Source organism: Miscanthus floridulus, chromosome 7, assembly GCF_019320115.1.
Source record: "Miscanthus floridulus cultivar M001 chromosome 7, ASM1932011v1, whole genome shotgun sequence".
In the NCBI taxonomy this organism is placed as follows: domain Eukaryota; kingdom Viridiplantae; phylum Streptophyta; class Magnoliopsida; order Poales; family Poaceae; genus Miscanthus; species Miscanthus floridulus.
The window spans coordinates 98,684,889-98,701,038 of NC_089586.1; the positions used below are offsets into that span (position 1 = coordinate 98,684,889).

The 16,150-nt window shown below is 40.7% G+C and overlaps 1 protein-coding gene across 1 annotated transcript; it reads left to right on the forward strand.

Moving 5' to 3' along the window:
• Nucleotides 1–8,889: 8,889 nt before the first annotated feature.
• On the forward strand, nucleotides 8,890–16,150 carry LOC136467407 (DEAD-box ATP-dependent RNA helicase 8). The gene is made up of 10 exons (XM_066466092.1): nucleotides 8,890–9,465; nucleotides 10,317–10,377; nucleotides 11,494–11,728; nucleotides 11,946–12,184; nucleotides 12,985–13,236; nucleotides 13,343–13,523; nucleotides 14,310–14,398; nucleotides 14,650–14,723; nucleotides 14,806–14,960; nucleotides 15,457–16,150. The coding sequence occupies exons 1-9, from the start codon at nucleotides 9,119–9,121 to the stop codon at nucleotides 14,882–14,884; spliced, it is 1,557 nt and encodes a 518-aa protein (XP_066322189.1). The 5' UTR covers nucleotides 8,890–9,118; the 3' UTR covers nucleotides 14,885–14,960; nucleotides 15,457–16,150.

Consider the following 16,150-nt stretch of genomic DNA (forward strand, 5'->3'; position numbering starts at 1 on the left):
CACGGCTTCACATCGGCTGATGAATTGGAAGAAGTGGATATTGGCTCTGGAGACAGACCTATGCTGACGTATGTAAGTGCTAAATTGGATCCAAAGTATAAGCAGGAATTAATTAATTTATTGAAAGAGTTTAAAGAATGCTTTGCTTGAGAATACTACGAAATGCCTAGTTTAGACCAGTCAATTGTTGAGCATCGGTTGTTAATCAAACCTAGATATCGGCCATTCAAGCAAGCTCCAAGGAGATTCAATCCGAACGTGCTTAATGATATTAAAAAAGAGACTGAAAGGCTACTGGAGGCGAAGTTCATCCGACCATGCCGATATACAGAGTGGATATCGAATGTTGTCCCTGTATACAAGAAAAATGGAAAATTAAGAGTTTGCATTGATTTCAGGGATATGAACAAAGCCACACCCATAGATGGTTATCCAATGTCGATAGCCGATATGTTAGTAGATGCAGCAGTCGGGCATAAGGTTATTAGCTTCATGGACGACAATGCAGGGTACAACCAAATTTTCATGGCTGAAGAGGATATAGCGAAGACCGCTTTTAGGTGCCCTAACGCAATCGGCTTGTTCAAATGGGTTGTGATGACCTTTGGTCTAAAGTATGCTGGTGCCACTTATCAAAGGGCAATGAATTATATTTTTCATAAGTTGGTCGGTAGGATTGTTAAAATCTACATTGATGCTGTAATGATAAAATCAAAAGGATACAAAGAGCATCTAGCTGATTTGCTGGAGACTCTGGAATGCATGAGAACACATGGTCTGAAGATGAATCCTAATAAGTGTGTCTTTGGGGTATCAGCTGGGCAATTCTTGGGTTTTATGGTCCATGAAAGAGGGATTGAGGTCGGTCAGAAGAGCATGAAGGCAATTGATGATGCGGTGCCCCCGACTACTAAGACAGAGTTGCAATCTTTGCTTAGCAAGATTAATTTCATCAGAAGGTTTATTTCAAATTTGTCAGAAAGGGTTCTTCTGTTTTCTCCCTTGTTGAAATTAAAGAACGATCAAAAATTCAGATGGGGTGACATACAATAGAAGGCGTTTGAAGAGATAAAAGAGTATATCAAGCGTCCACCCGTGCTAGTTCCTCCGCAGCAGGGTAAGCCTTACAAGTTGTACATATCGGCCGATGACAAAACAATTGGATCAGCCCTAATGCAAGAGTTTGAAGAAAAGGAGCGAGTGGTTTTCTATCTAAGCAAGAAACTTCTAGATCCAGAAATAAGATATTCTCCCACCAAAAAGTTATGCTTGTGCTTATATTTCTCTTGCACCAAGTTGAGGCATTACTTATTATCGGCCGAATGTACGGTTGTTTCCAAGGCTGACGTAATTAAGCACATGTTATCACTGCCAATACTAAATGGGAGAGTGAGAAAATGGATTCTCGTGTTATCAGAGTTTGACTTGAGGTACGAATTGGCTAAAGCAGTCAAAGGGCAGGTAATAGCCAATTTTGTCACCCAACATCATAAACCAAGCATGAATTATGTAGAGCCGGTACCTTAGACGTTATTCTTCGATGGATCATCTTGCAAGCAAGGTGGTGGCATTGTTATTATTATTATTTTGCCCCGGGAGGCAAATTTTGAGTTTGCCTTTCCAATCGAACCAATGGCTACCAACAATCAGGCAGAATATGAGGCTGTTCTAAGAGGGATTCAACTTCTTCATGAGGTAAAGGCCGAAGCAATTGAAATATTTGGAGACTCACTATTAATTATTAATCAGTTGATCAGCCTATACAAGTGCAAGGAAGACACTTTGAGGAGATATTATGACAAGTGTCAAAGGTTGCTTAAAGAGTTTCCTCATGTCTCATTTTAGCACATTCTGAGGGCACAAAATCAAGAAGCTAACCATTTGCTCAAGGTGCATTAGGTTATCAAGTAATTCAAGAAATCTTGAGCAATGAAACCTTGGATAATGACTGGAGAGTTGAGATAGTAGACTACCTTAGAGATTCATCATGAAAAGTTATCAGAAAGCTAAGGTATAAATCGACTAAATACGTTTTGCTGGATGATCAGCTGTATTACAAAACGATCGACGGAGCCTTACTCAAATGCCTAAATCAAGAAGAGGCTAAGGTGTTGATGGGTGAAGTGCATGAAGGGACATGTGGAGCTCATCAATCAGCTTATAAGATGAAATAGATTATTCACAGAACTAGATATTTTTGGCCAACAATATTAGAAGATTGTTTTGAATATTACAAAGGATGCCAAGACTGTCAATGTTTTGGTAATATCCAGAAGTCGAGTGCATCGACCATGAACCCAATAATCAAGCCATGGCCATTTCGAGGCTGGAGAATTGATTTAATTGGCCAGATCTTTCCACCCTCGAGCAAGGGATATAAGTTCATATTGGTAGCAACAGATTACTTTACCAAGTGGGTTGAAGCAGTCCCCTTGAGAGCAGTAACTTCAAAAAACATGGTTGATTTTGTCAAGGAGCATATTGTGTATCGTTTTGGGATTCCTCAAACCATCACTACCGATCAAGGGACCATGTTCACATCAAAAGAATTCAGAGATTTTGCTACCAGTATGGGGATCAAGCTGCTAAAATTGTCTCCTTACTATGCTCAGGCTAATGGTCAGGCAGAGACATCCAATCAGATTATGATTAAGCTGATCAAGAAGAAAATTGAAGAACAACCTAGGAAGTGGCATTCAATGCTTAATGAGGCACTATGGGCATATAGGATGGTCTGTCATAGATCAATTAAAACATCACCTTATGAGCTTGTGTATGGCCATAATGCAGTCCTTCCTTGGGAAATGCAGACCGGATCAAGGTGTGTTATGTTACAAAATGATTTGACAGCCGAAGTCTACAAAGATCTTGTGATGGATGACTTAGAAGACTTATGTTGCCTTTGGCTGCGCGCTCTTGAAAATATCGAAGCCAATAAATTAAGGGTCGCAAAATATTACAAAAAGGGTCAAGAATAAGCAAATTTTTAAAGGAGATTTGGTGTGGAAAGTGAAATTATCGATCGGGTCAAAGGACAGTAAGTTCGGCAAATGGTCACCCAATTGGGAAGGGCCTTATCGGATCAAACGTTGTGTGCCCGGTAATGCTTATATTTTGGAGACACTAGGAGGAGAAGAAGAGTTTGTCTGAGCAATCAATGGGAAATATCTAAAGAAATATTATCCCAGCGTTTGGATTAACACTTAAGTAGCTAATTTGTTCGGTCAACAACTCTAATAGCTGATATCAGAAATGTATCGCCTCTAGTACAAAAAATAAACCCAAAGGAAAAGAAGCTGGTACGATGCGTATTGCCTATAGCGGGAAAGCAAACATGGATGAAGTGATACGTATAATATGAAATAAGAGACAAAGGAATTGTTTGCTAAAAATCACATATTACAAGCTATGGGCCAGAAAACAATTTGCTCACTACATCATCAGCCAAAGTATTGAAAGCTATAGAGTTGGCGGCACTAAAGAATTCCTCAATCAAATGCTCATGATCCTTAGGAGGCACTGCATCCAGAAAACCATGAGGAAGGAGCCGAAGATTGTGACCTGAGCGGGCTTGTGCAGTAGCCAATGTTGTGGCAGCACCATGACAAACACCATGGAGAGCAACCTCCCTGACGCGGTTTGGGATGTGATGCAAGTGGATTACCAGAACGGCACCCCTGGCATTGACAAATCCCACCGCATGGTCCGTGGCTGATCGAAGGCTTTCCAACTGGGCAGTTAGATCTGAAAAAATTCAAAGGAAGGATTGATTAGAAGGTCTCGGAGGTAAAGTTAAGGAAAAGCAAAAGAAATTGCGGTAGCCATCTTACTTGTGATTCTGACTTCAGCCCTAGCCAACCGTTCCCTCAGATCAACCTTAGAGGACGATTGGATTTGAATCATGGCCAGAGCCAACTCCGCAAGGGAAAGACAGTTGGTTAAACTTTGATTAGTCTAATCAATGGAAATGATTATATCATCATTATCGATCTACCTCCTCGGACAACTAGGAAACTGGCGATGAGTTAGTGTTGAAGATGATATTGAAGGTTGAACCAAGTCGACCCTGTGCTCCGGGGTGGTGGAGACATCCCAAGTAGCGCCTTCTCGGCGATGAAGACGCTGACGCGATGATGCGGACCCATTAAGAACTTCCTCAGCAAGCCTCTTGCTATTCTCCATGATCTCAAACCTATAGAAAAGCAGGGACTATGCTAAAGACGTAGGATGTTTGAGACGAGATAGGTAGTTTTCTGAGCCCTAGCCGTGGCCCGCATATATAGCCCAAGGAGGCGAGGAGGTGGATTTTGCCAAGGATATGAAAACTAAAAATAGATACGGAAACGGATCGGCACTCTAGAATTTCAGGGGAGAGATAATGAAGAGATAACAGATTCAGACTTATTACTTCCCTAGATTATGAAACGTCATGGGATGGATGCGAAGAATTTACATTTAATCAGAAATCAACCCACCAAGACTTCTTTGGATTGAAGGGAGTCCAGGCCCCCACAAGGCCAAAGGTCATCATGAACCAGGTTACATCGGCCGGATAATAGAATTCTACCAGGAGAAGGGGAAAGGCCGCCCGCTTGGCAGATCGGGAACTACGGGAAAGAAGCCTATGGCCTAGCGGGCGTTTGATGAGGCAAACAAGGGGAAAGTGTTCACATATTTGAGCCCTTGCAAACACTAGAACAGCTTTGCGAGCATGGAAAGAAGACTCAGGTGGTATCACAAGACTTCTTCTAGCCGCAATAGCTGATCCTCTTGCTCGACAAGGCGCTAGAATGAGCGACACAATCGCCCTATACACAAGAATTCTTCTAGCCACTCAAAACCATCATAGCAAAAGATGGACCATGGAGGGTCTAGCAAAGTCAGAGCTTGAGAGGGTAGGTAGAAGAGAAACATAGCTGAATCGTTAAGCTACTCTCACTAGGAGCGGATAGGAATTTTATAGCCGACCTGGGAGGATGAATCCAAGTGCCTGTGAAGCGATGATGCTCTTATAAAAGTTGTGAAGCATGGGCTCATGAGCTGACATAGGCAGCGACAAACAGTAGACCCTAGATCAAGATTCTCTACCCATGACTATAGACCCATCGAAGATAAAGACATGATAATTTTGGAATAAAATTACTTTTATTCCAAAATTAAGGGGTATGTGTTTACACCAGAATTTGGAAGGAGAGTTACAGGGGTTTGGAACCTCCTGAAAATCATGTCATCATCAAGGAATCAGCTGCGTGGAGATCGAAACCAGTTGATTCGGATGCACTAGAGTCGGCTTTCTTCAGATAGCGCCAGCAGATGACGACAAAGGCTACGATCGGCGTTACTGGACTCTACAAAAAGGGAAAGATTAGAGTCTAAGTTATCTTAAATTAAGAATATTTTCATTATACTAAAGATTGTATTGAGTCGTACTCGAGTAAGGTTCATATTTAGACTCCGGGTATAAATACCAAACCCCGACTATTGTAAAAACAACAATCAATCAAATACAAAGTCAATTACTTTTTTCAGCTCTAGCCACCCCTTAGGAGTAGGAGTAGAGTAGATCTCAGCGAGTTCTTCAGCGAGTACGGTACATCAATCCGGTTGACCTCCACTGCTTGTCTATGAGTACCGTCATGGTTTATACCTCTGTTCGTATGGCTGCATCGATCCGATCGACCCCCACTGTGACTCTGGTATAGGCTAGTTATCAATCCTTGTCTAATTCAAGTATGGCCTGTGTGATTCTGCCTCACACCCCACTGCTTGAATTAGATCAAGGTCAAGTTATCGACTCTACCTTAGTATGGCAGTCTTTGGTAGATTCATTAAGTTACCGATATTGCTTATTGCTTTCATTGTTTATCTAATTACATCAATATCACTCTGCCCGATTGAGATTGATCTGGATCGGCCTTATATCTTATTTAACTCATCGTTTGCTAATCTAAAACTGATTTAATCTACATCTTAAGTGATGAATTATGTTTTTTTATCGGTTGTTTTACGTCAATCTTAATCGTGTATAGCGTGCGGTTAAGGCATGTTCGGTCTTGAGTAGATCTATTAGTTAATGAAAATTGTTCCATGGCCCATCATCATGGCCTGTGAGATTCTGCCTCTCATCCCACTATTGGTACCGTAGAGTGGGGATCGGTAGTTAGTAGACCTATTTCTAAGAAGGCATGACCTTAACTGTGCGCTATGTCTGAATCGACTGTTTAGCCGATATCGAATGCTTTCACGAACAGTTCATATTACGAGATAATTGAAGTAGAGATAAGTTGAAAGATGCGTTAGCCCCATGATCTTGTTATGGTATTACGGTCTGCATGATTCTGCCTCATGCCCCATTGATATTAGTAATGAGTTAGAGTCGTTAAGTCTATTGTTGTTTCTACGGCCTGCATGATTCTACCTCATGCCCCACTGGTCATGGCGATAGATGAGATCTAACATGTTTATTAGATTCACTTTTATTAAATGGTTAAGAGGTGTTGAGTTGTTTCTTTAAATAAAAGGAGTTCGGTTACTTGTAATCATTGGCTCAGTATAAACCAATCATCATTGATATCTTACTGTCATTGATATCTTACTGCCATTGATTAATATTTGCTTAAATAACATTTATCCTAAATGATAACCGATCCTTCTTATACAACCCCATGAACTTTAATTGATTCATTCTTGTGAACATGCTGGGATCGGCTATTTAGTCGATTTCCTCTCATATCGGCTCTCAGAGCCGCACATTTGGGACTGTCTGGCAACACCGGCACGTTCCGTCCTTAATTACTGATAAGTTTTCTCTCCTTGTCAATTGCAGGGTCTAATTGACTGGCACGTCTCGGGAGGATTGCGCAGGATCGACCACCCTTGCGCTGAAGCCAGGCGGATCTGCTCCATCGAGCGGACCCTTCTGGCTTGCTGCGTGTGTCCTCGGTACGGAGGTGAAAATTCTGTGTCGACACTAAGCCAAAGGCGGCACAACCTATGATTGCACATAATGGGATGCATGACATTGATGGGTGACCAAGGGTTTGCGACCAAATGATTGTTATAGCGGAGGAGGCCTTTGAGCTGCAACACCTCCATTATTTGCTTTAGCGTCTCAAGAAAAGTAAACATGAGTGACACATAGGACGAGGAGCTGTCCTTGAACTGAGAGGCATAAAAACATAGTATGCCATGATGATCAGGAGCGAGGACGAACCCATCAAAAAGTTTGAGGGTTAAAATGGTCATCTTTGATACTTGATTGATGAAACTAAACCTAAAAGTAAAGTTTATAAGAACTAAAATGATTGTCTAATACTTCCCTCCAAAAACTTGATGTTTTCTAGATTAAAAAATTATTCAAAAAACATGATGTTTTATCTCCTGATTAATAAATTGGGCACATAAAAGCTTGAGTTTGGGTCCTCTGTTCATTTCTTTTAACAAGAACTTATTTCTTAATTAGCATAGTTCATTTTTACTTTTTAACGAGTCTGTGGAGCACTAATATGTTTGGAAAAGTCTTAAAATTGTCGTGTTCTTTTTACAGAGGAAGTAGCTTAGAACTCCTTCCGCACACAAAAGAATGCATTTTTTGTTTTTTATGCATCAAACAGTTTAAACTTTGTCTAAAGTTATATAAAAATATATTAACATTCATGATACAAAATAAGTACCGTCAAATTTATTATGAAATATATTTTCGTAATAAGCTTTATCAAATACATAAATGTTAATACTATTCATATAAAAATTTGGTCAAACTTAAATTATTTTGACCGATATAAATTTTATAGTTGCATATTTTTTTAGATTGGGAGTAAGAAATCAAGTAAAATAAATAAACTTTAAAGGCCAAAACGGTCACTTTAATCTTTTAGGTCCATTTGAAACGCATGAATTGTACAAAAATTTTACATGAATCCGTTCATTTCTACATGACGCAGGAAACAGGAAAATTTCAATCGATCAAATGGGACCTTAAGATGAAATTGGGCATCCTGCATGCTAAAGATGACAACAGGCTCCGATACCCGATACCCGACGGGTATTTGATCTATTAGAGGATGGGATGGGATCATATCTTTATCCGCGGGCATTTAAATGGGCAAGAATTCATCCCCGACGAGTATAGCGGGTACAGGAATGTTCCCTGTTTACCCGTCCCCGTTACCCGTTGGAGAACCCGATTATTTGAGCTGTCATGCGAGTATTAGGTCTAAAGAAGCTCAACATAGGTATTTTGATCCAAATCTGAACAATTATATATATAGTTTGTTAGCCTGTTCGCTTGTTGGTTTCAGCCAGCCCAAACCAGCCAGCCAACAGTGTTTTCCTCTCACGATAAACCAGCACCAGCCAGCCCAAACCAGCCCAGAAACTAACCAGCGAACATGCCGTGTATGTCCTAAGAACCCTAGTTCAATTTTTCCTCACCATCTACGCCAGCAGCACAAGCACGCCTGCCTCACGAGCGCTCATGCCCCTCGATTCCTTAGTTCGGTCTCTCTGCCACCTTTGCTCGTCCTACTCGTAACCTTGCTCCTTTTCCTCGTCATCTCCGAGACTCCGACACTTATACCCGGGTGAAAAAGAAACGTCTCTGATTGCAAAGCTTCGACCCCAAGTGTCCTTGATTATCGGGTATGTAGTACCTGTTGGATATCTGTTACCCAATCAATGTCCGATGAATACGGAGATAGATAAGAATCTATATCCAAAACGGTTAATGGAAATGAGGACAGAATAAATTCTCTATAGCGGGAAACAGAACCTTCCAAAAATACCCGACGGACCCGTTGCCATCCTTAAGTGCCTGCGCACCTACACTGCGGAACCGCGGAAGTTTCCAGGGCCATTATCGTAATTGCTCCTCCATTAATCCTGACCCACCGTTGCCCTAAGGTTTCGACGATCCGGCGACGCTACCCTTCCGTCGCTCCTCCCCCACCCACGAACCCTGCCGGTAGGGCAAAAAGGGGTTCGAAATCGGTCCTGATCCAGGAGCCAATCTTCTAGACTCGACCTCCCAAATCTTTTTCCCGAATCCGATCTGCAAGCCCTCCTTCGATCCTGCATCCTCCAGCCGATTCCTGAGAAGATCTGAATCCTCCTCGCGACCATGGATCCACGCGCCAGGTATCCTCCGGGCATGGACAACGGCCGCGGTGGGAACCCCAACTATTACGGCCGCGGTCCACCGCCGCAACAGCCGCATCAGCACCACCGCCACCAGCAGACATCGGGGGCGCATCACCACCAGCAGTACGCGCAGAGGCAGCACCAGCAGCAGCACCACCACCACAGCCACAATCACCATCAGCAACAGCAGCAGAACCACAGTCACCAGCAGCAACAGCAGCAGTGGCTGCGGCGGAACCAGATTGCCCGCGAGGCCGCGGGCGCAGCCGTGACCAGCGAGCCGAAGGCCTTGGCGCCACCCACGGCCGCCGATGGCGTTGATTCGAGGTGAGATGACGTGAACTTAGGGCTTTGGTGATAGTGTCGTGTTACCGTCGTTCTTGGTGCGTTTTAGTACGTAGTTTAAGCACTTGGGGCCGGGCTTTGTTTCCCCTGGCAAAATCGAACCAAATGCAGCTTGAGGCTTGCTATCTGTGCGCAAACCCTGGTGATTGGTGTCTCGTATCGGTAATTTTTGTGGTTTATTGATAACCAAAGATGTCTTCCGAATTCTGATTCCACATAAGTTGGGACTGCTAAGACTACTAGAGTTTGCTGCATTTTAATTTCGTAATGACTAAACTAGGTGGCTATTAGTACCCTTTACTAGCAGCTAGTAAGGTTACCCTTCCGTCGACGCTAGTAACGTTGCCCTAAGGTCTAGTAACGTTCCTCTGGCAAAATTGAACCAAATGCAGCTTGACGCTTGCTATCTGTGTGCAAACCCTGGTGATTGGTGTCTCGTATCGGTAATTTTTGTGGTTTATTGACGCCCAAAGATGTGTTCTGAATTCTGATGCCACACAAGGCCTTGTTTGGATGCATGTGTATCCACTTCAATCCACATGTGTTGGAGTGGATTGGAATGGAACTTAGTTTAATTCCACTCCAATCCACTTCAACACATGTGGGTTGAGATGAATACATATGCATCCAAACAAGGCCTAAGTTGGGACTGCTAAGACTAAGGTTTGCTGCATTTTAATTTCTTAACTAAACTAGGTGGCTAGTAGTATCCTGTACTAGCAGCTAGTAACGTTTCCCAATTCTTTGAATGGTTTATTATTGATAGCGACATGATTATTAGCAGCCACTCTTGTGGAGATAGTTATACAGGAACTATGCTTGTCTATGTGCAGTTCACAAGATTGGAAGGCCCAATTGAAGCTGCCGCCTCCAGATACACGCTACAGGACAGAGGTAAGTTATGGCATTTCAAGCCCCCCTCCCTGTTGCAATTTTAGAATGTTATAAATTCTTGCTCCGTGACTAGGGGCTCATGTTGGGTTTCAACTCTAGCCTACGCCAACTTGTTTGGTACTAAAAGGGCTTTGTTGTTGTTGTTGTATAAATTCTTGCTCCGTACCAACTACCCAAGTTATAGGTCACTTTAGCGCTGTCCTATGTCAAAACTTCTCTTACTTTGACACAGTTAAATGGAAACTTTACTTACATCTACAGGTTTAAATAAATGCAGTATCAAGGCATACTTCATGCAGAATTTAATGAAATTAATTTGATGTTGTAGACGTTTGTGATTTTTCTTTGAACTTGGTCAAGTTTACACAAGTTTTACTTAGGACAAAGCTAAAGCAACCAGTGGGAGTGTCACCCTAAACTTAGAAACAGTTAGTTTTCATCTGCACTTTGCCCTGTTATTTCATTGTTATTCTAGGAAAGGAACTCGATGCTGGGCTCAATTTTTCATTATTCCATTAAGATTCGTTGCAGCACTTGTCTTTATCCAAAGTAGAGTTAGTCTGTTGTAGTAAAAGTTCAGCGTAGAGTTTTTGTCTTTAGTTTTTAATCCTTACATCACACAGTCACAGTGGAATGTAGTTCTGATCGCCAGAAATTTCTGAGGGACCTAAATTTGATAAGTGTTCTTTTACAGCCAAGAGTCATCTTCAAACACCCCCATATTTGTGTAATTATTACATGGTTGATGGTATCTATTTGTGTAGTATTAGGATCAACTTTGATTCATCCTATTTAGCGATGCCAAGGGAATATGATTCACTATACAACTGTATATTGGCACTGTCTACACAATTAGTTGGCACAGTTGGACTCATAAATGTTGTGCTGCCCAGCTTTCTACACATGATTTTCTGAAGTTTCCTTGCGCATGGCATATTGACATGCCTTTTTGGTCCAAAAGGGAAAAAAGTTCTGAAAAACTATGATTCGATTTATGTGTTATTTTTCTCTTCTCTTTACCACCTACAAGTTTGGTCTTATCCGGAGCCTTATGTTGTTGCTACTCTGCACTCGTGATTTATTATATTTTCCTCTTTCTCTTTAAATATTTTTCAGGATGTTACAGCCACCAAGGGAAATGAGTTTGAAGACTATTTTCTCAAGCGTGAACTCCTAATGGGTATATATGAGAAGGGATTTGAAAGACCCTCTCCTATCCAAGAGGAAAGCATTCCTATTGCTTTAACTGGTAGTGACATTCTTGCAAGAGCGAAGAATGGAACTGGCAAGACTGCTGCATTTTGTATTCCTGCACTGGAAAAGATTGATCAAGAAAAAAATGCTATTCAAGGTCTGTTCTAGACTCTGGAACTTTATTTGATATCCAATGAATTTGAAAGATTCTAGGATGATTTAAACTTGATCTCTTCCATAGTGGCAGTGGTCTTGTTTTATTTTTCATTACTCAGGTTCCTTTTTTTGTGTGCATGATTGTTCTTTGATATTTAGATGTAATTTTCATTGCATATTTCATGAAAATGCTTGAATAAGGTCTCTATGATTTGCAGTTGTTATATTGGTTCCCACAAGGGAATTGGCTCTACAAACATCACAAGTTTGCAAGGAGCTTGGTAAGCATTTGAAGATCCAAGTTATGGTCACCACTGGTGGAACCAGCTTGAAGGATGATATTGTTCGTCTGTACCAACCTGTGCACTTACTTGTTGGAACACCTGGGCGTATTTTGGATCTTACAAAGAAAGGTGTTTGCATTTTAAAGGACTGTTCAATGCTTATTATGGATGAGGTAATTTGTTTCAAGCTTTATCGGAGTGCTTTCGTATTGCTACCTCATGTAAATGGCCAGTTTTATCACTCTTGCGCTGCATTTTATTCAGCAGTGTATCTTGCCACTTGTTTGTAACCTTAATGTCAAAGAGAATCCTGTCGGAAGCAGAGTTCTTTCCAAGTTGTTTATTCAATGTTAAGCTTTTCATTAACAACCAACGCTTCTGACCACCAAAAGCAAATTTATCTACAAGTCAGTGAATGTCTCACCCTAAATAGATTACCTAGTGGTTGATTCTACCTGCACCTATCTAAATTTGCATTTCAACATAGAATGGGAGATTTTCTTATTTTGACAGTCAAACTCTGAACAAGATTTGACCCAAAAATAGCAGGGTTTAGTGTTTTTTTTTTTTTTTGAAACAAGCAGGGTTTAGTGTTGGTTGCAAGATGGTGGTGCACTCTTTCTTGAAACGATGCTGTGCATGGCGTTGTCACTTGGACTCTGTTAAGTTAGTTGCATAATAAGATGTGTAAAATAAGAATGAACAAAGTGGTTAGAATGATCCTGAAATATCATATGTAGGCTTTAACGAGTCTCTTTAAAACTTTCAGTTTGAAGTTATGCTTCCTAGGGACAAAAATAGTACCTAGTGAATAAAAACATGTTAGTACTCTGTTATGCATCATTTAAGTTGCCAATGAACTGTTCTTTTTCTCGAATAATATTTTGTTTGAATTATTTTATTATTGTAATTTTGGTCCTTCATTGTTGACCTTTCCACAAAATAATCATATAGACATCTCTTCCTTTTCCAGGCAGACAAGCTTCTCTCTCCTGAGTTTCAACCTTCCATAGAACAGTTGATTCGCTACCTCCCTGCTAGTCGACAGATTTTGATGTTTTCAGCAACATTCCCTGTGACTGTTAAGGAGTTCAAGGACAAATATCTGCCTAAACCTTATGTGATTAACCTTATGGATGAACTTACACTGAAGGGAATTACACAATTCTATGCTTTTGTTGAAGAAAGACAGAAAGTTCACTGTCTCAACACCCTCTTTTCCAAGGTTTTGCTGATGAACACCTATCATTTCATGATTTATTTGACTAGGCATTTTGCTTCCCACCTAACTCATAGCGTGCAAGTTTCAATTTTTGATTGTTTTGGTACAGCTTCAAATCAACCAGTCAATAATATTCTGTAACTCTGTAAATCGTGTTGAACTATTGGCAAAGAAGATCACAGAGCTTGGCTATTCTTGCTTTTATATTCATGCAAAGATGCTACAGGACCATCGTAATAGAGTTTTCCATGATTTCCGTAATGGAGCGTGCCGGAACCTTGTTTGTACTGGTATGCTATTAATTTTCTTGTGGACTCACTCTTTCACAGACATTTTTTTTCTTATGTACAATGTTTGTAGTTCAATGTCTGTGTTAAGTCATTCGTTTCCTTATCCCTGTCAGCAATATGCTAGTTGATAGCATAATTTGAACTACTACTACGATTCATTATGTTGCTCCATAGTTCACAATGCACACTAACATGGACCTTATCCCTGTCAGCAATTTGCTAGTTGATAGCATAATTTGAACTACTACGATTCTTATGTTGCTCCATAGTTCAGAATGACACTAACAAGGAAGTTTTGGATATAAGTAAAAAAAAAAAGGTGAAATAACTGTCCATAACCTACTAAGTGATGTGATTCAATCAGTTTCCTCCTCCAAAGCATTGTAGTTCGGGGTAGACAGGGGAAACATGCCCTGACTGTGATCTCGTGGTTCCTCAATATACAAAACATTTTGAGATGTATTCTCCCGAGGCTATGGAGAAGCATAGTGAAACCGAGGACATGCAAATTGCTAAGGTCAAACATTTGTCTACTAATTTAGTTCATGTGGTGAAAGCTGAAATCGATTAAGATGCTAGAAATCCTTCAATGTCAATCAATTATGTTTCCGCCATCTTTTTCTATCAGTTGATTGCTGGAATGGTATTGTGTAAGATTATGAATGTAATGTTTCTGTTAAATAAAATGTGAAGGAGCCTTAAGCTTTTGGTCTTAGTAGCATGTAGGTAGTTTGTTGTACTGCTTGTTTCTGTTTTCTAACCAACTCTGTGCCTTTTGTTTTGCAGATCTTTTTACAAGGGGAATAGATATTCAAGCTGTGAATGTTGTTATCAATTTTGATTTCCCCAAGAACTCTGAAACATATCTCCACAGGGTAGGATTGATTTAACTGTTCCTTTTATGTGTTTTCATTTCATTTCATAACCTAAAATTTAAGTGTGACATACTATGATGCATGACTGACATATTTTAGCAGTTTTAAGACACCTTTCAAATAAAAAAAAAACTTGCCATTTATCTTGTTTACAGATTATCCTTAGTGATATTTAGGAGTTGAATCTGTCTGTTGCATTCTACTTGTGGCATCCATCTCTGGCAATTTTAATGCCCTTTTTGGCTTGGCAGGTTGGTAGATCTGGGAGATTTGGTCACCTTGGTCTGGCCGTTAATTTGATCACCTACGAGGATCGGTTTAACTTGTACACAGATTTTCCTACTGCAGCTTTGTTGACCTTTTCTATTCCCCACATCGTTCTGACTGAATACTGTTTCTGGGAACAGGTATAGGATTGAACAAGAGCTTGGGACTGAAATAAAACCAATTCCTCCTCAGATAGACCAGGCTATATATTGCCAATAATCTGACAAAGTTTTCATCTTCATTCATTTCTCCACGAATAATAAGGAGACAACTTTTGTAAATACCAGCTCATCAGGTAAATCTTTTCTTTAGTTCTTTTTTGGGGTCTTGTCTCTCTGCATGATTCATTAACGCCTGCTACTCGGTTCTTTAAGCATAACTTAACAATGTTGTACAAAATGCTGTTTCAACTGATCCTTTTGCATGCTTCATAGAATGATTTAGTGGTTTTGTTGCCAGAACATAAAATTGCTGAAACTCTTTGATGTACTTTAGATTTGAAGTTGTACTCCTATATTGTTGTCATTTTTTTTTGTTTCATAGAAGTACATGTGCAAGTATGAAATAAGTGGTGTTTAACTGCCGGCTAGGTTGTTTCAACCTGCGATTGACTGTAACATGTTATTAGTTAATCTACCTTTTGTCCACAAGACATAATACTCGGTAACTGTGTTCTGACCATTTTATCCAGATCTCCACAAGGAGCCATTAACTTCCTTTAGCTGCTTTACAGATTTAATACCAGTCATTTGCATAGTGGCGGAGCTGAGCGTAGATTGTTATATGTGCAGGTTTTATGGTGTTGATCTCGTTTGGTGCATCAGAGACAATTCTATGTTGGTGGATTACGTGAGATGAGGCACCCAACTTTTCTGATTACCTTGTCATGTTGACACTATTATGCTATATGAGGGCAAATGTCCGGCCACATTAGGCACAAAGTAGTGTATATTGCTAGGTGCCTATTCCTAGACCCTGTCCTGCTTTAGTTTCTTTGTATTTCTCTTATTTTTTTCGTCCGTTGTGTCGTCGTTAGCTGTTTCACACAGGACATTTTAACCCTGTTGCTGGTTCTGGGCGTGTGGTCTGTGGGTGCTGCGCACACAAGCTTGTTGCCCAAGTCGAACTTGGGGGTGTGTGCCTCAGACGGGTTATTGGGTGTGACAAGTCGGCCATTGCACTTGAGGTCTGTGGAGTCTCCACGGTAGTGAAGTGGTTAAGTTTGCCAATAATCGGTGGTAAGCTGCATCATGCTGTGCTGTCTTACCCTTGCAGCCATGTCTCTTTGCTTGGTGCCATGGTCACCATTTAGATTCTGTCCGGTGATGTAATGCTTGGATAAAACGTTTGTCTCGTTTGTGCTGAAATGTGTTTGGCACAAGCAACTTGTCCAGGTTATGGGTACAGAACTGTTTACTTGTTTCTTTCATAATAACAAACTTCGCAGCGCGTTTTGTACTCTGTTTCTTTTTCTTGATACCCTGA